Source organism: Erpetoichthys calabaricus, chromosome 6 (assembly GCF_900747795.2).
Source record: "Erpetoichthys calabaricus chromosome 6, fErpCal1.3, whole genome shotgun sequence".
NCBI classification, from domain to species: Eukaryota; Metazoa; Chordata; class Cladistia; order Polypteriformes; family Polypteridae; genus Erpetoichthys; species Erpetoichthys calabaricus.
This window is the reverse complement of record NC_041399.2, coordinates 79,530,026-79,554,839: the sequence shown is the minus strand read 5'-3', so window position 1 is coordinate 79,554,839 and position 24,814 is coordinate 79,530,026. Positions and strand designations below refer to the sequence as shown.

At 37.4% G+C, this 24,814-nt stretch overlaps 1 protein-coding gene across 2 annotated transcripts in view; it reads right to left on the bottom strand.

Annotated features, from left to right (window-relative positions):
• Positions 1-24,814, bottom strand: part of LOC114653422 (disks large-associated protein 1-like) — a 518,937-nt gene that overhangs the window by 349,867 nt on the left and 144,256 nt on the right. For both annotated transcript variants that reach the window (XM_051929152.1, XM_028803752.2), the window contains exon 2: positions 923-1,950. In XM_051929152.1, the coding sequence (XP_051785112.1) occupies positions 923-1,879 (957 nt within the window). In that variant the 5' untranslated portion in view covers positions 1,880-1,950. The remainder of the gene's footprint in view (positions 1-922; positions 1,951-24,814) is intronic.

Below are 24,814 nucleotides of genomic sequence, written 5' to 3'. Positions count from 1 at the left end.
ACATGAATAAGAACTTTTTCATAGGCTGACACACGTCTGTTTTTCTTAATAAAGCACTAATCTTGTGCATATTATTGATTAGATCACATTATATTAAGTGTGTATTTGCATATTTTAAACATCTGCCTCTGCCTTTATTACACTGTAACCATAATGTTATATGGAAACAACCACTTTATTCTTTCTAATTCTCTCTCACTTGGAAGAAATCAAATGGTCTATGTAGACATCACTGCCTCTTGGACTGGCTAATAAAGCAATAATTTTCCTCAAACAAATATCAGGAAAAGCCAGAGTTTTAATCTCAGACACCAATCACTAAACTGTGTACCAATTATGGACTCATCAACATCTCTTATGTTGCAAGTTTCAGCAGGACTATATCAACATGCATCGGCAAATCGATAGAAGACATGGAAAATAAATGTAAACTGAAAATTTACAATAAAGCCAGAAACATAATATTTCAGCCATTCATCTGGTGTGACATATATACAATTCACATGATTCAAGATAAAATATCGAAACTGTGTCTGTAATTTTGCTTTGTTTTTCAGAATGTAGTTATATTTTTATCTTTCAATCTCTAGAAACACACTCTATGTTGCCCGCCAAAAAAACCAACAACAATACAAACTCCATCTAGATCAACAAAAGGAAGATAAACAAGAAGAAACAGAAGAGAAACAAAGAAATAAATAAGCAAAGTACAAGTTGAAAGATCCATCTAAAATCTTCAACAAGATCATATAAAATGAAAATGATTAGCTTCAAAAACAAAGCAACCAAAATGTTCAGCAATCCCATGCTGAGTGATCATTTCTTGTTAACAACACAGAACATGACAGTCATCAAAAATTCAGAATTTTGCTTCAATCGATGTTAAAATGAAAGAGGACTGTAAAACAATTCTTAAGCGTACCTGTAAATATTGGCATGATCGCTCCTGTTGACAAGCCTCAGACTTCATTAGCGCTTTATCCATATTTACAGAGGCCTTCTGGTAGACTTCACGTGCTCTGCTCACGGTAAGAGTTGAGGACCATGCGCTTTTCTTCATAAGTTGTGCATCCAGGTTAATGGGTATATTTGCACAGGTAGTACATTTTACATCATTATTGCTCCTTGATGTTTTTAGGGTGTGTTCACTAATAGTATTGTAGGCTTCCATAAAATACTGGGAGGCAGATCGATCTGGACATCTACCCATTGTCATGACAGCAGAAGGCCCATGATAAAGGCAGACATCACTGTCCAAGTTGTCATCAGAACTCCACCAGCCTGAGATGTTTGTCCGAGGTTTAGCCTCTGGCTTACCCCTGTCCTTGCTCTTACTGCGCTTGCCATGTTTAAGACCATGAAGTTCATCAGAGCTTGCCTTGTTACCATTTATGCTCCCTTTAGAAGGACCCTCAAGGGAGTGAGACTTTGTAAAGAGCTTTTGCACAGAATGTACTAAATGTCGTATCCTCCCAGGACTGTCACTACGGTGCTCCAATGCAGTCCTTTTATATTGGAGGGTATGGTAACCATCACGGCTTACTGGGATCTGGTGTTCAAAATGGTCTAAAAGGTTTGTTGGAACACGGTTTACCTTGTTTGGCACCACATGTGGCACCACAGCACATTCTTCCTTAAGTTCATGATGGGAATTGTAATGTCTCCTGGGGAATGTACTGCTTGCAAGTTGTTCATTATAGGGTATCATGCATTCTGTCTGAAAAGAGTTCCTTTGGGCATAGTAAGGATGATCAGCAGGATGAGTATCCACTGGATTTAATAAATATGGCTTTCGGTCTGAATGATGTGCAAGAGATTCATAAGATGGGTCACATGCGACCGCATGATGATGACTTCGACTACTTGATAATCCCTTCATTGTTGACACTGATGATGAGCCAAAGTCATTTAAATCATTAAAAGGATGGCTTCATAGACCTTAGGTAAAATCTGCAAGAAAAGCACAGGAATAAATTTAGACATATGTATTAAAAAGTAATTTTACTTGAAATTAATAATTTATCAATTCTAATGGATACTTTGAAGAAAAAACTATTCCTTTATTTGCTGTTTTGTTTTTTTTCAGCTGAGTGTAATAAAGTAATGTTAATATAAATGTATAAGAAAAGGATCATCATTCATTTCAAACATTCTCTGATAATTAATATTTTAATATACAGTACATCCAGGACTGGTAAAATAGGGGGTGTAATGGTGCAACTTAAGTTAACTTAACCTTCACTTAAGAAATATAGCAAAAGTTAGACCTCTTATAACATTACAAGATGCTGAGAAATTAGTTGACACTTTGTTTTCAGTCGGCTAGATTACTGTAATGCACCCCTCTAAAGACTACCTAAAAAAGACATCAATCGATTGCAACTAGTGCAGAATGCAACTGCTAGAATCTTAACTAGGAAAAGAAAATCTGAGCAAATCTCTCCAGTTTTGATGTCACTACATTGGTTACCCGTGTCATTTAGAATTGACTTTAAAATACTGCTTATAGTTTACAAAGCCTTAAATAATCTCGCTCCATCCCATATTTCAGAATGTCTTTCACCTTACATTCCAAATCGTAACCTTAGATCTTCAAATGAGTGTCTGCTTATAATTCCGAGAGCTAAACTTAAAAGAAGTGGTGAGGCGGCCTTCTGCTGTTATGCACCTAAAATCTGGAATAGCTTGCCAACAGGAATTTGCCAGGCAAATACAGTGGAGCACTTTAAAACACTGCTAAAAACTCATTATTTCAATATGGCCTTCTCATAGCTTCATTTTAGTTTAATCCTGATACTCCGTATATGCATTTAATTATCAATATCATTCCTGGTGGCTCCGTAATCCGTACTAACCCCTACTTTCTCTTCTGTTCTTTTTCCAGTTTTCTGTGGTGGTGATCTGCGCCACCACCACCTACTCAAAGCACTGTGATGTCCCTACATTGATGGATTAAAGGCCAGAAGTCCCCATGACGGTCATCATCAAGTTCTCCCATGTGAACCCTGAATACCATGAGGACTGATTGTGAGGTCATTTATGTTAAGTAGAATGCCTAGAGGCAGCTGGGTGGTCTCATGGCTTGGAACCCCTACAGATTTTTTTTTTTTTTTCTCCAGCCGTCGGGAGTTTTTTTTATTTTTTCTGTCTTCCCTGGCCATCGGACCTTACTTTTTAATTAGTGTTCCCTAATTCTGTTTTCTTATTTATTTTGTCTTTTTTGTCTTTCTTCATTATGTAAAGCACATTGAGCTACATCATTTATATGAAAATGTGCTATATAAATAAATGTTGTTGTTGTTGTTGCTGTAACTGCCTCTGGTCCCTGACCTAAGAAATCCCACAAGCAGCTATTATTTTTTTTTTTTTTAAGAGTAAGGAAGCAAAATATAGAGAGGGGACTGTTATCTGTGAAATAAATACATTTATTTTTAAATTAGTAATTTAAGACATGTTCCATGCAAACTACTATTGGTTAGTTCATTATCTCATGAACTGTGGCATTGTAAGACTGAATAACAGAATATTTATCATATGCTAGTTAGCGTGCTGCAGATGGTGAAGGTGTAAGTAGTGTATGTGTGGTAGTGAGAACCGCAAAAAAACCCAGAAAAGTCAATTAGGAAGCATAAAAAAGGAGCCTGAAAATGCCAGAAGAGTATATGGTTCTTGGCTCAAGGCTCCCCTTTCTAGCACTAGCACATACCATCGAGAGCCAAAATCAGTCAGCAGAAGATGATTCCCAAGGTAGCACCCATCTAGTATGCACATCCATCAAACTGACTCAATACGGCGATTTACGGAAACAGTGAGGAGGCAACTAAGGCTAAAGTTGTGAAAGCTGACTATTCAGTGCAAGGAAGTAGGAATAATAATAATAATAATTCTTTGAATTTATATAGCACTTTTCTCACTACTCAAAGCACTCAGCAATTGCAGGTTAAGGGCTTGCTCAAGGGCCCAACAGAGCAGAGTCCCTATTGGCATTTACAGGATTCGAACTGGCAACCTTCCGATTGCCAGTGCAGATCCCTAGCCTCAGAGCCACCACTCCGTCAGAATAATTCAGATGTGAACTTTTTTTATCTCTACACTTTAGTCAGACTTAATAACTGAAATCATTAGAACAGGCACTATAAAAAGCAAACCTTTGCAAAATCAAAGATTTCACATTCCTGAAAACCGATAGACATTATTTCATACCAGCTAATTATTTTCACAAGGTTTGCTCTCATATGGTACCTAAACCATAATTTGTTTATTCAGGGTCTAAAGATGCAATTTTTTTGTTTTTGTTTCATGTTATTTGCAACTGAAAAGATGGACCATACTCAGAGTTTTTCTAAATGGATCAAAAAACTGAAATTAAATTAAATTTCAAAACTGCCCTTTTGACTGGCAGTTCCAGTGATCACCAAGTCCAGGCTGAACTGGAGAGTGACAGATAATGTTGTCATGCTGACCTTTCTACAATTTTTAATTGTTGATCAATAGTACAGAGAGAACAATTGCTGGAAAATATTGGCAAAATATAACAGAGATTTGGCTCATCATTTAAACTGTACAAGCCCACTCACTATGCCAGCAAAGTCAGAATGAGTTCATCAGACTCTTAACTGAAGCTGTCTCCAAGAAAATTAGACAGAAAATATGGACACTTTGATATTACAGTATAATGAGAGACTGTATGCCAGACTTTTCACATGATGATCTGGTGTCATGACATGTAGCAACTGATGAAAAAGTACAGTATACAACAGCTTTATGGAATTTGATGAACTGGAAGATACAACTGGTGAAGCACTAAATTGTTGATATGGAGAAACTTTGGCATATGCGGCAAGTTGTAGTATGTATAAGATGACAGAGTCACTGATGGAATTAAGCTCACTTTCATGGATTAAAGGCTAGTTTAGTTACAAATGATTCATGCATTACATTTTTAACCTTAGCAACACTCATTGTCAACTCTCAGTCTCTCTCATGTATTTGTCTCAAAGTTTTCTGAGTCTCGTCTGCCTTGTCAACAGATGCATTAGAACTGAAAACAGGGAACAATCCACTCCCAAGTTTTTAGTCTTGGTTATTAGAGATAATAAGGAACAAGTAAGATGACAACAACAGTGTTATTAATGCCTCTCATTGTAAACGTTTTCTCCTGCTTTACTTGACTCATTTAATTTTTACCAGAAAATTTTGAATATTGTCAAAAAATATAAATTTTCAGATAATTTCAGAATACATAGTATCATTAAAATTAGTGAACACAATGCGATTAAAATGGGCAAAAAATTGGATTAAGTGACTTCAGAAAGTGGGTCGACGGACAGAATAGTCTCATGGGCAGAGTGAAAGGAGATCAAAAGTATGAGGTTTTGCTCTAAATGGAAGGTCAAAACAATACAAGTTCCTCTATAACACACATACTTTAAATAAATATTGAAAAATGTACATTTATAAAGGAATAGTTAAATAAACACATATTAAGGTTGATTAGAATAAACAATTCTCAAGGATATGAAAGATTAATAACAAAAAAAGAAGAACAAAGTAAGAACAATTTCAATGAAAATGCTTAATTAGCAAAATCAAAATGATACTCCCACAGCAATTTCTCATCAATTTTGATTCGTTTAAAAAGTTTGGTATTAATGTATCCCAACCCAGGGCAGGAAAACTCATATTTTGACTATGTGTACCTTGCTTGCTTCAACAGTCAATAACAGTAAAAACAAAGAGCCCTGCTCATGTTTTATACTGTACTATAATACAAAATAAAACCATCATACATAATTTGGACACTATTCAAGATAACAACTGTATACTGTAAAAGCAGAATTACACATAGATTTCTAAATCACATATTAACAAAAACAGAAGCTGACTGATTATAATTTCAGTATTCCTTCTTCTTGGATATCAGCTGCACAGACAGATTCTAAAGCAATCTTTTGACTTCCATATTCACATGATTCTTTGAATGCACTCTGCCTGTGAAATTAAAGTAACTCATGGGGTCAAGTACACACATCTTAGAAACATGGAACAGCCGATTACCTCAACTTTAAACAAAAATGCATCAGAAAGACAAAGGAGTATTCAAATTAGAAAGAAAACTTTAAAGGACACATTATACACCCAGTAAGAGCCAATACCAGTAACCTTGGTTCAGTTAGTACGAATGAGTAAGGATAGCTTTATTAATGTTGTTGCTTTACCCTAAGCCTCTAGAATGCAGTATGTTCCAGCCTTGGAGGGTACTGGGTAGAATAGCCAGTCTGAAACAAGTGGAACAAATTAGGGGAGCACCACATAGACAGCATCAGGACTTTTGGGGTTATAGTTGCTAGCTATTAGACAAAGCTTCAGCTGGTAGCAGAAAGGAAAGCCAGTGGTGTCAGAGGAAGAAGAAGAAGAAGAGGAACAAGGAGGAGGAGAATGGAGTTGTAACCTGTGGTGGGTAAGTAGACCAGCCACTCTACAGGGTACTTAAGAACCTTATTTGTGTACAGCAGGGTGACCCGAAAGCACAGGATTTGTATTTTTACCATTTATGTGTATCACCCATTTAACATGCTGTATTTGTTCATTTTTGACAATAAATCCCCTTTTTGTTTGGTATCTTAGTCTTCTGTGCCCTTGAAAGTGTTGAAAGTCCACAAAAGCAAATCAAGGAAAAGCATATTAAAATGGACCTGGAAAAACTAGAAATATTCTAAGACAGTAAATATCTCCCAAAGCACAGTATGAATCCATTTTAAAGAATATGAAATAATGCAGTACAACTATAGATTTAAAGACATACAGTATATAGTATGTACTGTATATTAAGCTAAACCCTGTGAAGCACGGCTTTCCTATCTAGTATTCTCTAAACATGACTGTTTTTTTTTAATGTGCCATAATGTAAGGTTTTAACTGTTTGAAAGCTATCACAAAAGAATTACTGCTGACAAATGCAATTTATATTACTATGTGCATATTTATTTTAATTATTATTTTATTTCACACAGTATTTTTATGTGATCACTGCTTCCCTTTCTTTATATTTGACTGTATGTTTCATTTAAGGACTGCTTTCTAACTTATTTTAAATTTACTGTATTATCTATGTTATACTTTTTTTTAAACAGCACCTCATTTTTAGGAGCTGAGCAGTACATTTCATTGTATTGAGATATTTGCAATAATAAAAAGGATAACAAAGACTATAATAATAATAATAATAATGTCTGTGTATTCCTTGTTCTGTCTGGTACATCTTGTACTGTGTATATAAATACTATACAGTGTCTAATATTTATCCATATTACTAACCGAGAATGCTAAACCGGATGGACGCAGGGACATCCGGCCATGGGCCGTAGCCGCAAAAAGACGTACTGCGCAGGCGCAAAAAGAGTCCGCGAGAGGCGGACAAAAGAGGCCGTGAGAGGCGGATGAGGGGCCGCGAGACGCGGAGAAGACCACAGAAAAAAGGAGTGAGCACAGAAAAAGGAGAAAAAAGGAGTCAAAGAAACGCAAAAAGACGTACTGCGCAGGCGCGAAAAGAGTCCGCGAGAGGCGGATAAGGAACCGCGAGAGGGGGACAAAAGAGGCCGTGAGATGCGGATGAGGGGCCGAGAGAGGCGGACAAGACCACAGAAAAAAGGAGTGAGCACAGAAAAAAGGGAAAAAAGTAGTCAAAGAAATGAGGCGCAATGAGCACCGAAAAAAGGAAAAGGCACATAAAAAAGTAGTCAAACGCAGGCAAAGCACAAAACACATTGCACACGAAACTAGACCCCAAAAAAAAAAAAAAAAGAGGCTCGCGCACAACAGCAAGGCCCCCCCCCCCCCCCCCCCCTACTGGCACCGGACGGGACACACACCAAGAGGGGGATTCAACAAGCCCATGGAACACAAAAAAAAAGAACACAAAACCACCCCACAGACCCTACAAGCAAGGGACGGGACACACACAAAGAGGGGGATTCAACAAGACACAGGAACACAAAAAGAAAGAAGACGCTCGCGCGACAACAATCCTCACCCCCCCCCCCCCCCCCCCCCCCCCCCCCCCCCCCCACATCCATAAGAAGTGACACCCAAAGCCACATATTCTAAAGTGAACGTCAACACCTTCACACTAGGCAGCATAGGTGTCAGCATTGGTGGATCTCCTTACAATAAAGCACTATTAACCGTTCAACTGCAGAAAAGGAAACATATTAACAGTGAGTGCGATCCTCCTTATTACTTATCCATATTTCGCACGCTGAGAAAGAAACAAGTCATGAATACACGATCACGGGTACAAAACGATTCGGAAAGGATAACAGGAACAAACACACGAACACGAAAGAAACAACAAAATAGACGGCGGAGCATAAAACGCGCTTCTGAAACTCAGAGAGAAAAAATGTCGCGGATCAAAAAACGCAAAGCACAAGTAACACCGTTACAGAGACGTGCCCAAATGGACAGACACAATGAACGTAGGGGCAAACAGCGCGCGTCTCAAAGTGCTGCATCAAAACAAGCACGATTTCAAAACGAAAGAGCTCGTGTCTCAGACATACAAAAAAGGGAGCGAAGAGAAAAAATAAATGAACGCAGACGTGTACAAAGCGCAAATGAACTGCCAGAAAAAAAGAAAGCAAGACTCCAAAAGGAGAAAGCTCAAATGACCGACATAAAAAACGGACAAGGCTCGATACAAACAATGCAAGACGTAGACTGAAATGGACTTTGCGCAAAGCGGAGGCGAATAAATTAAAAGAAAAAAATAGCGTGTCCCAAATACTGGACATGCAACAACGCGGCACTCAAACGCCAAAAGCAAAACATGCACGTAGCGGACATCAACGCCAGACACATATTAAACGCTTCAGCCAAATGGCTGAAAACGCCTTCAATAATGAATCCACTATTGAGGAAAATTCATTGGATTAATGAATGTCATTTGCAATCATTGTCATTCACTTAACTTCCAGAAGAAACAACTGGCAATACAAATAATGAATTTACACGTTGTCCTGAAACAAATCAACAACGCAAATATGCACAAATCTACCATCCTAGATCCAGATGAGGCAATCTATCAACGAATGAACCTTCCTGAAAACAAACAATGCACAGAGCTTATAATGAGAAACGTCTCTCATGTCATAAACAATCACCCATTAGCTAAGTCTATAAAAATGCTACATGAAGTTGAAAAGGAGGCCAATACAAAAGCAAATGCAGAAGGTATAGCGGCAACTACAATTGCTTTGGTCTTGATAAAGGACAAAGAACAAGATCCAAGACTAACCCGGCCGGATTACCACAACACAACCTTACCCTTAAAAACGGAACAATAATCATGCTATTAAGAAACCTTAACACTAAACAGGGTTTATGCAATAGCACACGGTTAGTCGTCAACACCATGACACACAATGTTATTCAAGCAACAGTTCTTAGAGGATCACATGCTAACAATACTGTTCTCATTCCTAGAATTGACCTTGCGGGTTATGACCTAGAATTACCTTTTACATTGAAACGCCGACAGTTCCCCATTAAACCTGCATTTGCAATAACCATCAACAAATCACAAGGACAAACCATGGACAAGGATGGCATCTACCTCTCTGAACCCGTTTTTGGACATGGACAACTTTATGTTGCCTTCTCACGTGTTCGACGTTCATCTGACGTTAAAGTTAAAATTATAAATGATCCATGCCAAGGAAGACTCATTCAAGGACAAGACACCATCTTTACTACTAATGTTGTATACAAAGAAATATTCAAATAAAACATTACTCTATGCCAAACACTCTATTTTTTATTTCTATACACATCATCCAAACCTGCACACTGTACTATATCTAAATCATACATCTCACTCTTTGTCATGCCCCAACACCAGGGGTTGGCGAGCGAAGCGAGCAGGGGGCGAAGCCCCATAGTACATCTTAATTTAAAACTGTTATTTCAACTAATATCTCTTGTAATGTGATGCTACTGTTCAATTCTGTTACCATTTTCAGTAAGCTGTGTAGGCTGCACTGCATTGCTGTACTGTGTACTTTATTGTCTCTGTATTTGTACTATGACTCTAGGAATAAATATGTATTATATGTATTATTGAACTATAAGGTACTGTATAATAACAAAAAAAATTAAACGAAATGAATCTGAGTAGAAGAAATTTACATCTTGGTGAACATTTGTCCTTTTGACTTTCATTTCCATATAAAAGAAGAGTCACATCGCTCCAATCCATATATGAATGGACACACTCATCTTCCTCGTTCACTTAGGAACATTTTTGTATTGTTGATAATAATCTTGTTTACTTTGCTTAGCATAACTAACTAAAACCTAAACTTGGCGTAAAGCCACGCACATTTCCACGGTAACTCATACCTTGGCGTGCGCAATTTCTCCCGCTCGGTTTTGCAGACTGGCAGCACCCCAGCGTCAAAAGCAGTGCTACTGTTCCTGTGTGGTCACCCTTTCTTAGACCCACGTTTCTGACGCGGCTTTATAAATACACTGAAATTAACTGCATATTGTTTATTAGTGTAATGCATCTGATTGTAATTAACCTGTAGCAGTATAATGGTCCAGGGAATAGCCATAGTATTCCAAATACCATAACTGCTTTAGCATTGTTATGCTCACTGCATCTTCTTCTTCTTTCAGCTGCTCCCGTTAAGGGTTGCCACAGCGGATCATCTTTTTCCATATTACTCTCACTGCACCACTCGGAGTATTTATATCACTGTATCTGAGTGGGGAATCGCAGCAGCAATTGATCAGAAAGAGAATTATCGGTATACAGTTTCAAGTGCACACTACCTCAACCACGGCAAAAAGCATCAAAGCCTTTCCTGTACGGACCTCGCGTTTCAGAAACAGTTTCATCCCAAGAACTATAAACGCACTCAATCAGTACATCAAGTGCTCCTTGTAGAACTGTTTGTACTTATAAGTACAATTACCTCACTGTAAACTTACACTACAGTTATAATATTGCACAACCTGCGCCACTTTATAAAGCGCGTATGATGACAATATCATTTTTAAGATGAAATGCAGCAAAATATATTGCTTATAGTATACAGATAAAACTTTAACTTCATTTATATAATCTGTATTGTTAATAATTAAACATGTGAGGACACGGTGCCGCAGCGCTAGCTAGTTCACGGATAGCTCCTGCCTTGCGCTGTGTTATTGCTGGTGCTGACGCGACACTGGAAGGAGACGGATAGAATAATTAAACATGTACTACGAAGATATTTCAATGTTCCTTAAAAGTTTTGAAGAATCGGCATTCTAAGCTTACAGATGGCTTAATGTCTATTACAGAGCTGATTGTGTGGCGATTGGGTATTTGGAGAAAGAAAAGTAAGGACAGGAATTGGAGGTTAGTACGTTTGAAAGAGACAGTACTTCTGTAATAAATTATTTCATTGAAGGTCGCACATGGTGCAGCAAGCCTCTTGCGTGAGATATGAACAATCACTGCGCCACCGTGTTCCCATGTTTAATAACATGCTTTCATTCCTATCATCATGAAAATGATATCACGTATACATCTCAGTAATTTAATTATTCAGAGAGCTGTAATATCACGAATGTAATGGATTCTGTTTCCTGTTGGAGAAAGAGAAAGAACGGAAGCACGTAGTGATTCACACACACAGAGCACATAGATGATCAAACACAGAACAAAGCATTTAACGTACTACTTGAGAAACTAGTAAAATAAACGATTTTAAGATGAAGTTTATGATGTTCTACTTTAATGGCAAAATAAACTACGTGATTAAAGTGGAAATTTCGAGATTAAAGTTGACTTTTCGTGCTTTTTTCCCACTGTGTGCCTTTTTTTTTTGTCTGTACCCTAATAAGCTTTCATATGACACTCAGACGGTGGGCTACGACTTGCCTTTTCACGGCGACTTTGATATGTGATTTCTTTTTTATTTCGGGCACTGTGCGACTTTGTGAACTTGATCTTTCGAGTTTCTCCGACACTCTGTCACTCGATCAACTGTCTTTTGTTGATTATACCACTGTTTAAACCAACAAATAGTACGTTTTTCCTTTGCCTCCACTTGGTATTCGCTGAAATTCTTATATTTTCCCCTGTGCTTTTCCCATTGTCTTTTCACAGAAGGCTATTTATATTGATTTGCATATTCAAAGAGGCGTAATTCTAGGAGGAGTTGGGGCGGGACAGAAGGCGCATGCACGTGCGTTACTTTTCACGCTGATCTGGATTTATGTAGTGGAAGAACGTGAAAGTTTCCGTGCGTACAGATTCCAGCATCTGGATTTTTCTGTACGTACGCACATTCCCGCTTTTGTGCTTACGCCATGTTATAGTGTGAGTTCTACACACGGCGTTATACATGAGGCCCCTGGTCTTTTATTCTAAAATTGGTCTATAATTAAACACATTTTGATAATTTTATAGGCTGCTTTAAATTAAAAGTAACTAACTGAAAGATAATTACAAAATACTTCACATGTCTCATAGCTATCAAAAGTGTTCAAATGTATTACCAAGGTGAACTAAAGCAATTAAGAGACTGAATTGATAAGAAGTGTAGCGTATTGTAAAAACTTTTGTTCTGACCTGTCTTGTGGTAGAAGCAGGGCCCAACTCTGTGCAAGCAGAAACATTTAAAGCTACTCTATGATTAAACTACCACACAAGTCTTCAATTCATCCCTCATTCCATTTCTTTTGCAGTTCCAAAATAATATATTTACAACATTTGCCAACTACAAATTTAACCGAATTAAGTAAACAATTCATAATAACAGAATCAAACAAAAGCTGCAACTAAACATCAAGCCAATACAGTATTCAAATATCTCTAGATCTGGAGCTTACAGTATATTTTGTACTAATGAACAAAAGGTTTTTGAAAAACAATGACCTTAAATTTGACCACATAGTGACCAATACAATAGGTAGAAGGCATTGATTATATTTTTACAACTCTAAAGAAATTCTAATAGGGAATTACTGAGAGAGTTCCAATAAAGTTAGGAGAATAATTACAGTGATGTCTTAATCAGATACTTCAACTGAAATTGGGCTGAGAAAAAGTAAATGTTGAAGACCTTATTAAAATAAACTGGAGGGTACGGGGAAGTCCAAACATAACAGCAGCACTACATTTTGGTAGATGGTACCAAACCTTCAGTGACTCAAATTCAATAATAATAATTATTATTATTGATTGCATCTGTTTTCTGAAACTGCTTAGTCTTGTGGGGAGCTGGCAACTTGAAGTAATACTTAATAGGGCACCAATATATTTATCCATTACTTTTAAAACGTTTAAGTGCTTGTATTTTTTAGTTTTGAATATTTACCAGGTTAAACTCTTTTAAACCTGACCCTTTTATTAAGATACCAACAATTAAATACGGTTTTTTAAACTATTTTTTTGAGAAATTCATAAAATGATTATCTGCTGACATGTTTGAGATGTGACATTTTTCCAAGATGTGTTTCAATTGCTCTGCAGCTATTTGAGAACCAGCTTAAGGCACTTTAGTGACCTCTGCTGGCTAGTGGTGGTCAAATCTGCAAAAAAGAAACGGGCACTTGTTCTTTTCAGTCCTATATATACAACATATATGCACACATTTTAAATACTTGATATCTCAAACACACACACATAATATATTTATATATATTTCACATAAATATATATTGATCATTTGATTTATTTTTATATTTTACCCTACATTTTGTCCTTTTATAAGCACACTAAAAGTGTCTAACCAATCCAGTTCAAAGTATCAGGGGCTGAAGTCTATTCCAGTAGCACTGAGCACAAAGCAGGAAAGATCCTGGATGACATATTAGTCACACACCCATGTTTAGATTAGAGTTACCCTTCAATAAGAAACAAAAATAATTCATAGTCTATTTGTAAACTTCAAGTATAAGCTGCAAATCTATTTAGAAATGTTAAATGTTTTCTTAGATTGAACCACAAATGCTCAAGGACACCAGATTGAAGAAAGGGGATGCTGAGGTTATAATGCACCTCAAAACATGTTGTGAAATGAAAAAGTGAATGTCAAGGCACATACTGCTACAGGAAGAATATGTGTGTGTTTAGAGCACTACTAATACCACGATGTTGGTAGTGTTCAGAAGCATCAGGTATGTTCAAATACTGGAGCCATTTGGAGGACACACTATCCAATACCCCAGGCCACAGTGCTCGATGCCAATGTCATTGATGTTTACCAAGAACCAGTGATCTAAGGCAGAGGTGGTGGAGTTAAGTAAGCAGACACCTGACAGTAAGCTACTTTTACATGTAGAAACAAAACCCTATAAAGCAGTGAAGATGCAACAGTTAGTCTCCAATTAGGTCATGCAGGATCATCAGGTTAACCCTTAAATGACTTAGAATACTAATTCTACAAGGACTAACATCAAATTTTAGTCAAAGATATACTAGTTTACCCATCCAATTACAGTCACCTCCTCAAAGATTTGAGCCAAAGGATCATAGAGGGACCATGAAAATGGATGATAAAGGTTGACCGAGCTTTACAAAGGTTATTACGGGAGTCAAACTAGCTACAAGGCACTATTGCATTGCTGTACTGTGTATTTTAGTGTTTCCGTATTTTCAAAACATTTGTACTATGACTCTATGACAAGGTAGCATTTTGGTAACATACCTGGCAGGATGTTGTTAAGTATGTAGTGAATTACTTAACCACTACCAATTTCAATGACTATATCCTAACAAGGTACTGCCTTTTTCTGGTCTTATGTTATTGAAGCCATCCATAAGAACCATATGCATCTTTATTGTCAGATTTAACTTTATCAGGTGGACTGAGTGGTCACCTGCCTCAGAGGACATGGATGAAACCACAATAGTAATGAGAATGAGATAGCAGTTCATCAAGCGAGACTTCACTGAATGGATCAAAACACTACAAGAAGTACATAGCACAGAATAAGTCACACATGGCTAATAATAATAATAATAATAATAATAATAATAATAATAATACATTTTATTTATATAGTGCCTTTCCCATGCTCAAGGCACTTCACAGAGTTTAAGAGAGAACGGCAGGGTATACAGTATATAGTTTTGTACTAAACCAAATAAATAAATAAAGAAAAGTAAGATAGTAAATTCAGAGAAAAGCCTAACAGACAACATAATTGATGGTCTAGCACGCACACACAGGTTACATGAGCAACTTGACATAGAGGTAAACTGAAAGAAGGGTAGTAAAGTCAAGTAGAGCTAAAAGCCTTCCTGAACAGATGAGTTTTGAGTTGTTTTTTAAAAGAATTCATGGAGTCAGCTGATCTAATTAATTTCGGTAGGCTAAGAGTTTATCACCCAAAATGTGCAGAATCGGGGAAACAAAAGTATATTCCAAACAGTCATTAGACTCCATTGGAACTCTGACCAAAGACTAAGTTTTGGGAGGACCGTTGTCTACTTTGTCTGTGTGAAAATAATTCGAAACTCTTAACAGAAGGTGAATGGATAGTCAAGCAAGTTTATTTGATTTTCATAATCCTCACATAAATCAAAGAATTATGTTTTTACTGCATTAATAAACTGCAGTTCAGCAAACAAGTGTAGCTCATTTATGGTGCCATGATTAGGGTCTGACATCTTGAAATATGATCCACAGTAAAAGAAAATGAAAAAGTATAGCATCAGCTTTTCAAAACGTCTTACACATTATTGACTTTTCTTTAAAATGCCTTTAAACAATTCATCCTTGAGTCTATTTTAGGACTATAAATGCCCAGCTAAAGGCCAAACAATCATTTTTTTAATTAATTTTTATCTTTGCATATGCAGTAGCCTTGAGATGTACGACATTATAGGCTAGATAAAGCTGTAAACAGTAAAACTATATTGGCTAATACAGTAATCTTCTTCAAGCAAAAATGTATTGTCTGAACACCTTGAGTATAAAAGTTAGGGATACAGTATATATATAATATATATATATATATATATATATATATATATATAAATATATATATATATATAATATATATATATATATATATATATATATATATATATATATATATACACATACACACATACGCACACCTATTTATTTATTGTGGACCAATGAGGCGTATACAGCCACTCTAACCCGAGACACAGACGGGCAGAACACAAGTTTCTCCACACAGCACACCTTTATTTACAGGTGGGGAAGCCCTTTCTTTGCTCCCCAGAAGGGCACAATGTCCATAAGACCAAAGCACAGTTCTTTTCCTTTCTCCTCACCTCACCTCTCCTCTCCTGGCAAGCTTCGTCCACTTCTTCCCGACTCTGACTCCCTGAACAAAGTGAGGTGTGTCCTTTTATTCAGCTCCTGGGAGTGCTCCAGGTGGCTCATCAGCATTATCTGGAATCACTCCCAGGTGTGGTAGAAGTTCACTGTAGGGCTCTGCAGCTCCCCTTGGTGCCCCCCACAGAACCCAACAGAGCTGTACCAAACTCCAACTCCCAGCGTGCTTTGTGGTTATCCATGGTGCCACAGATGCCCAGGAGGGCTGCCCTCTAGCATCCTAGGGGAGGTACTGCCTCGCAGATGCTCTCTCCCCAGGTCCTTCCATCCAGCTGGTGTCCCAGCCAGATAATGACCGAGGCCGCCTGTCACAACATATACTGTATATACAGTGGAACCTCGGTTTGCGAGTAACTTGGTTTACGAGTGTTTTGCAAGACGAGCTAAAATGTTTTATAAATTTTGACTTGATAAACGAGCGAGGTCTTGCAGTACGAGTAGTATAAATAGATTTCCCTTTGGGATTAATAAAGTATCTATCTATCTATCTATCTATCTATCTATCTATCTATCTATCTATCTATCTATCTATCTATCTATCTATCTATCTATCTATCATGTATACACTTTGTCTGCTGAGCGTCATGTGATCACAACTGAGCTGATGGTTCTTCTCTCTCTCTCTCGCTGCGGGATTGTGGGCAATCGTCTCCTATTCTCCGTCTGAGTCGGTGTGCCTCACTCATATAGTCAACATCCGTACGAGCGTATACTGTTTACTACAGCATTGTGACTGTGTGTGTGTGTGTGTGTGTGTGTGGGTGTGTGTGCGTGTGTACTGTGACGTGCGAGTCTTGCATCCCAAAACACGAAGCTGAGTCTCAGTACTTTAGCAACACCAGCTTTATTCAGCTTGAAACAACAGCAGCGCGGTTATTTATTGTAGCAGGATCTGCCACTCTCCTATACACGGACACAGCAGTCAGGCAGGGTCGTGGCCAAGTAGTACTGTGCCCTGCGCATTTATAATGTTCCTTGTTCCTTGTATCACATATTGACGGCAGGCGCTTATAGCATGTTCGCGATCTTTTCGGATTCGCTTTTTTGGCGAACTGCTACAGCGCTGGGAGACTGCGATTCCTTTGGGACGCCCTTCCGCGTGTCGCCCCGTTGGGTGGAATCCCACAAGAGTTTAGAAACTCACTCACACCAGCCATGATTCTTTTCAAAGGTAAAGTGCAGGTTAATTTGTTTTATGTATTTTTACTTTATATTTTGTATTAATCATTTTAATATGAATAGTTTTGGGTTGTGGAATGAATCATCTGAGTTTCTATTATTTCTTATGGGGAAATTCACTTTGATATACGAGTGCTTTGGACTGCGAGCATGTTTCCGGAACGAATTATGCTCGCAAACCGAGGTTCCACTGTATATATATATATATATGTGTGTGTGTGTGTGTGTGTGTGTATTTGTTTTTTTTATTTATTTGTTCATTATATTTAGGTCATTACCAACAGATCATGAATTATATCTTTGTCTCAGCCTTACCAAAAACAATACATACATGTTTAGTAAGTTTTTTCTAGTTCAGATTTTAGGAAATGTAAAATTCCCACAAAATATTCTGACCTTATAACAAAATAACTTATAACTAACACCATATAACTACTTTAATGAAGTGAAAATGTAAATTGTACAAGAATAAAAAAGTGATAGGAAAAGAACTGCTAGGAATAGATTTCACTTTAAGCAGAATGTCGGAGTTCCTTTTGGCCTTAAGTAAATGGCACATATTCCGCCTGTTTGCTTTTTCAAAATAACAGACACCATCTTTGGAAAGGTCTCAGCTAAAGTTCATCTGAAACAAACATCATAAGGCACTGAGTTTTTTTGTAATTAATAAAACATATACCCATCAACAATTTCTATGCAACAGCAGGGATCAAATTGATATATTTTTAAAACTCTGCAGTAACTCGTATAAGAGCATTATTGATTTTCTGCTTGTTGGCTCCAAAAGATGCAAACCTGTTTAGGAAATTAAGCTGAGAAGTCCTTATCTTTCATTTGTTTGTCATAGTCCATTACTGAACCACTGTTACCTATCAAATTAACTGGCCTTCTATAGTCTTGGCCCTTTCTAGTTGTGTCAGTCACTGAATTTTATTATCCATCTCATTGGTATAACAGCAAAGAATAAATTATTCAAAAACTATAATATTATCAGCACATTTTATTTATCAAACTATTACATTAATTTCTTATCAAGCTCACTTTTACATATAATCCCTGCATGCTATTCACTATCTGTTAATACAGTTTAGTTAATATAACACAAAATGACCTATATAAAACATGACATAATGTTGAAACTACCAAGGAACAAGAATATACTGTACATACTCTATATAACAGTACATATATGCATATACTAATACATAACCAAACTAACTTTGATTATTTGTATACTTATAATAACCTAATGGGAGTTTTTTACTATGGATTTTAATGGCTATTAAAAAAAAGACTAAAGTGCAAAATTAAAATTTCAGCAAAGTGAACTTCACTGTCCATTGACGTCAATTTTTCCATCCTGTCACGGACACATATGAATCACTTATTTGCAAGTGACACGTACTGTTGACTCTAGTGTTGTCTCTGTCTCACTCTGCACAGACCTTTGGGTCTTCAGCATGTAAAGTGTACACAGATGCACATTAGGCCAGGGTGCTGCATTAAAGGGCACATTGACATCTTTTCGTTCACCCGCAAAGGAACAGAAACAGTTATTGACATGACGTCTGCACATCTGCCAGTTATGAGGAAAGGAGACTGAGAGATAAATGAGTGTTTGGAAAACAGCTCTGTGCATACAATAAATGTGCATTTTGATTGCTCATTTTCAAAAATGTCACCAGAAATGGCAAAGGATGTTGAGGAGAAATAAATATTTCAAAGGCAAAGAATGCCCACAATTAAAAAATACTCTACATGTATGATTTCATAATCTAGTTGATGTTTGTTGATATCTGCTATGCCACTATACTGTCTTTATTCTCAAAAAATTTAAAATAAAATACTCGGCACTGGACTGTCAGCCCAGACAGGATTGTTTCTTGTCTTATAAGCAGTGCTGCCATGATAGTAACCCTATAGCTCCATTGTATATTTGTGTGGACTCAAAAAGAGACAAAAAAATGGATAGATGAACAAAATGCCAGGCTGTAGCATCTTGACACAGAGGGCGACAAAAGCCATCATATTTAGTTCATAATTGGAAAAAAAATCAAAACCTCTCCTTCTATTGGTTGCAAAGCTACACCTTGACAATTGTTCATGTAGCATCTGTGATTCATTGGATACAACAAAAGAATTAAAATAATAAAATATCAATATTTTGTGAGAGTTAAACTCCAATTCAAATTTTAGCTCTTTAACTGTTCCTTGTAATTTGAAGTATATGCTCAGTTGCTCAGTTGTAAGTTATTTAAACATTTCGTAGCTCCTCTACTGCATTTTAAGCATGCCACAGCAATGCATATGATTTAAACTCCATAATGTAATTTATTACCAGATCAATGCTACTCTTATGTCAAGAACAACAGCTCTCTATATATTATATTTATTAGAACTAATGCATCCATTGCCCTCAAGTCTCATGTCAATAAAGTGTCATGTCAATAAAGAGGTAACCTGTTGAGGCCAGCGATAGATTACCCCTGCTGCCACACACCGCTAACGTATTACAGCAGGTTGATCAAGTTGACCTTTAGATCACTTCTGATCATAATCAGTATTCCGTGGTATAGTCTTCCATCATCTCACTACAGTTTTCATCTACCTGCAGCCAGTTTATAAATTGAAACCTATTTATTATTCAAATAATGAAAATAATTTGTAATTATATCACCAAATTTCTATGAATTAATTAATTAGCATCTTGTCAATATTTTAGCTAGAATCTGCACGCAGTAAATTTATATACATTTGAAACTGTAAAATTTAAAAAGCAAATCACTGGAATTATTTTTTACACAAATTAAAAAGCAAAGTATATTCTATTGATGGACCACTTTATGTAACTTAGTTTCAAATATAGCTACGGTCAAATATGGTACGTCAAGAGATTGCTTGTCATGTTAATTTAAAATGTAGAAGGAAAACTAGAATCATAACCAGAATTTTTGTAACCAAAGCAGTGCGCAAAACATTTTACAAAGTTTTCTCTGTATTTCTACAAAGTTCAGACACTGTTAGGAAATACAGGGTGAGTGAAAATTATGTTAACATTTGAATGGTGGAAATAATTTATTCACAAATCATACTTACATATGTGCAAGATGATTTACAGGAATGTCTCAACTTCTTCGCCATCATGTTCAGCAAATGTACTATATGTGGCACATAAATTGTCCACAAAAATTGTACGTAAGTATATACATAAAAGTACCATTAGTGTTAACATAATTTTCACTCACTCTGTATGTCATAACATATAAGCATAGCCTAGGAAAACTCAAAGCACAAAGTAGTGGCACCCATACAACAAAATACTCAAAACTAAGCGTTCCTCTTGTAAAAATAATACATACATAATGGTAAGAGTAAATAAATAGGAAAAAAACATTTTGCATTACTTGGACGATCCTTACACGTACAAAAAGGAAATATTGTTCTTGTTTTTGTGTGTTCTGTACAAAAAAAATCAGGTATTTATTGTCCACTGGTGTTTTGCGGATGTGAAAAAAAGGCAGGCGGTGTGGTGTAGTGGTTAGGACTCTGGATTTCAAACCCTGACACTGTGCCACTTGACCTGCCTGTGCTTCAGTTGGAAAACCAAAAGAAATGTAGCTAATTGTATCATAAATCATAAAGGCGTCAGTCAAATAAGTACATGTAATGTAAAAAAATCCAATGTCTGTGTATCCTTTGGTATCTTTTGGAAGATGTCACAAGAATATATGGTTCTGAGGACACTGCTAAATACTATTTGGTCATTGCATTTGTGCAGCAAGATTTGGGTCTGAGTAATTGTCAAAAAATCAGTAAGGCAGTTGGACGGTGAGCCTCATCTTGAGGTTTGGAGAGTATCCAAGGAATCTAAGGTTGGCAAATTTGCTATATGGAATTGATGGTGTCCTCTTGTCATGTCAGTCACATTGGAACATTTAAAAGCTGGGATAAGAATTAGCACATCTGAATATGTGCTCATAGTACACTTCTGGAAAAGAATAGGAGGATTAAGGGATGATTAAGCTTCTTGGGGTCATCGTCACTGATGAGAGTAGAAGTGATGAAGACATTATTAACTAATTGAAGCACTGGAAGCAGTTTTACAGAAGTGGTACTAGACTATGGTGGTGAAGCCAGAGTTAAGTCTTTGGGCAAAGGTTTCATTTTTCACATCAGTGTACATCCTGATTGTCACCTCTAGTCACAAGTGGTAATGACTGAATCAGTGATGATCTGAATCTAAGCAGAAGAAATTCATTTCCTTGTCAGGGTTGTTGGTCATAACAGAGTGAAGAGCTTGGTAATATGGCAAGACCTCAAAGTAGAAATGCTGCTTCTCCATATTAGAAAGAGCCAGTTCCAATGTTTTGGTCATGTATTTAGAATGGCCCTGGACATCTCCTATAAGGGGATACCAGGTACAGTAAAATGGAAAAAGATGTGAGTCTTGACACAGAACACACTGGTTAAGGATCTCTTGACTGTCACTGATGAATTAAATTCAACAAATTGTTATAAAATGCACTTCAATGCGTATATTAGTTTAGTATAAAACTAGGGGGCTCCGCCCCCTGCTCGCTTCGCTCGCCAACCCCTGGTGTTGGGAATGACAAAGAGCGTGATGTATGAATGAGATATAGAATAGTGTGACGGTGTAGATGATGCAAATAGAAAGCAAACAATAAAGTGTGTGGCACAGTGTAAAGGTTTATTTGAAAATGTCTTTGTACACGCCGTTTAAGTGTAAAAGGTAATTCCAGCTCAGAACTTGTAAGGTCATTTAAGATGGTTATTGTTGTGATTAGAGTCAAGTTTGTCAGAGCTTAGAAAGAGTTGTGTCTCTCCAGGAAGTAATGGAATGACTTGGGTATTTATGTTTTCCACATTAATATTTTTTGGACATAATATAGTGCGTTGTGTTAAAAGGGGCATTTGGTCTAATGAGATTGCTGTTCCAAATCTCTCTGTAACCAAGTCGTCGCAGATAAAGGCTTGAGGAATTGTAATAATATGTGGCTGAAGTCCATCTGTATTGGTGAGTGTACCATCTCTCAGTTGTAATAAGTAATTGTTATGATCTGGTTCTGGACATCGTATCTTTTTTACTAACTGTATCTTTTGAAAGCAATGCCAATTGTCTGCGTATTTTAAGGTGCACTGAACAATAGCTGAGTGCATGGCATCTGGAAGAATAGCTAATCACTGTCTAAAATCTCCTCCTCATAAAAGTACCTTTCATCCAAATCGAATATTTTTATTCATAAACGTTTGTAGAAGTTTATGAATGGTGTTGAGTAAGTGACTTCATGCCATTGAACATTCATCAATAAACAACATTTTTTCAAGACGGATGTCACGTGCAGTGCCACCGTTAATGTTCATAGTGGATACCGATTTGTAGGATCTAATGTAGTTGATAAAGATTTCACTTTCAGGTACATCATCAGTTATAAGCTTCTGTAGATATTCAGTATATGAATGTAAAGAAGGCAGTCTAATTTGACCCTTTTGACAACAACGTGTAAATGTATTACTTGTATTGCCAGTTGTTTCTTCAGGGAAGTGAACTGAATGACAATGATTGCAAATGACATTCATTAATCCGAATGAATTTTCCTGGTGTATGTTTTGCTTGTGCCGTTTGAGAGGCGCGTTGTTGCATGTGTAGTATTTGGGACGTGTTGTTTTGGAGCTGTAATCGATTTGCCTGTGCTGTGTGAGAAGCCTGTTGTAGCCTTCGCTGCCATTAACGTATGTCTGAGACGGGAGGTGTTTCGTTTTGAATCCGTGCCTGTTGCGATGCAGCACTTTGATTGATAGATTGCGTCATGTGGATCTAGGATGTAGATTTGTGTATATTTGCGTTGTTGATTTGTTTTAGGGTGCACTGTTCCAATGCGATGCAGTATTTGTGCACATATGCGAAAGCAGTATGGGCCATTGCCTTTTGGTGGCCTGATATTTACTCCGGTAGATTACAAAAGCAAATGAACTATTGTAGGATCTAATGCAGTTCATAAAGTTTTTACTTTTAGGTACATCGTTAGTTAGAAGCTTTAGTCGAGCTTTGCGTTTTTGGAGTCGACACATTTTTTCTTTTAGAAATATGGATAAGTAATAAGGAGTATTGCACTCAGTGTTAATATGAAGCCTTTTCTGCGGTTGAACGGTTAATAGTGCCTTATTGTAATGAGATCCACCTATGCTGCATAGCCGTCTATTTTGTTGTTTCTTTCGTGTTCGTGTGTTTGTTCCTGTTATCCTTTCCTTTTCGTTTTGTACCCGTGACCGTGTATTCATGACTTGTTTCTTTCTCAGCATGCGAAATATGGATAAGTAATAAGGAGGATCGCAGTCACTGTTAATATGTTTCCTTTTCTGCAGTTGAACGGTTAATAGTGCTTTATTGTAAGGAGATCCACCAATGCTGACACCTATGCTGTCTAGTGTGAAGGTGTTGATGTTCACTTTAGAATATGTGGCTTTGGGTGTCACTTCTTATGGATGTGTGTGTGTGTGTGTGTGTGGGGGGGGGGGGTTGAGGATTGTTGTCACGCGAGCGTCTTCTTTCTTTTTGTGTTCCTGTGTCTTGTTGAATCCCCCTCTTTGTGTGTGTCCCGTCCCTTGCTTGTAGGGTCTGTGGGGTGGTTTTGTGTTCTTTTTTTTGTGTTCCATGGGTTTGTTGAATCCCCCTCTTGGTGTGTGTCCCGTCCGGTGCCTGTGGGGGGGGAGGGGGCGGGGGGGGGTGCCTTGCTGTTGTGCGCGAGCCTCTTTTTTTTTTTTTTGGGTCTATTTTCGTGTGCAATGTGTTTCGTGCTTTGCCTGCGTTTGACTACTTTTTTATGTGCCTTTTCCTTTTTTCGGTGCTCGTTGCGCCTCATTTCTCCATTTTTCCTGTGCTCACTCCTTTTTTCTGTGGTCTTGTCCGCCTCTCGCGGCCCCTCATCCGCCTCTCTCGTCCTCTTTTGTCCGCCTTTCTTGGCTCCTCAGCCGACTCTCGCGGACTCATTTTGCGCCTGCGCAGTACGTCTTTTTGCAGCAACGGCCCTTTGCCGGATGTGCCTGCGTCCATCATCCGGTTTAGCATTCTCGGTTAGTAATATGGATGTTGAACACTCTAAGATAAATCAAGTGTGTATGCTACCACTAAATTTTTCAGATTTATAAAGTGATAACTACTGTGGCTTCATCCCATCTGCACAATATTTGGTCATCAATTTAACTGCTAAATACCAACTGAGTCACAGAGCCAGTAGCAAGCACAAGAG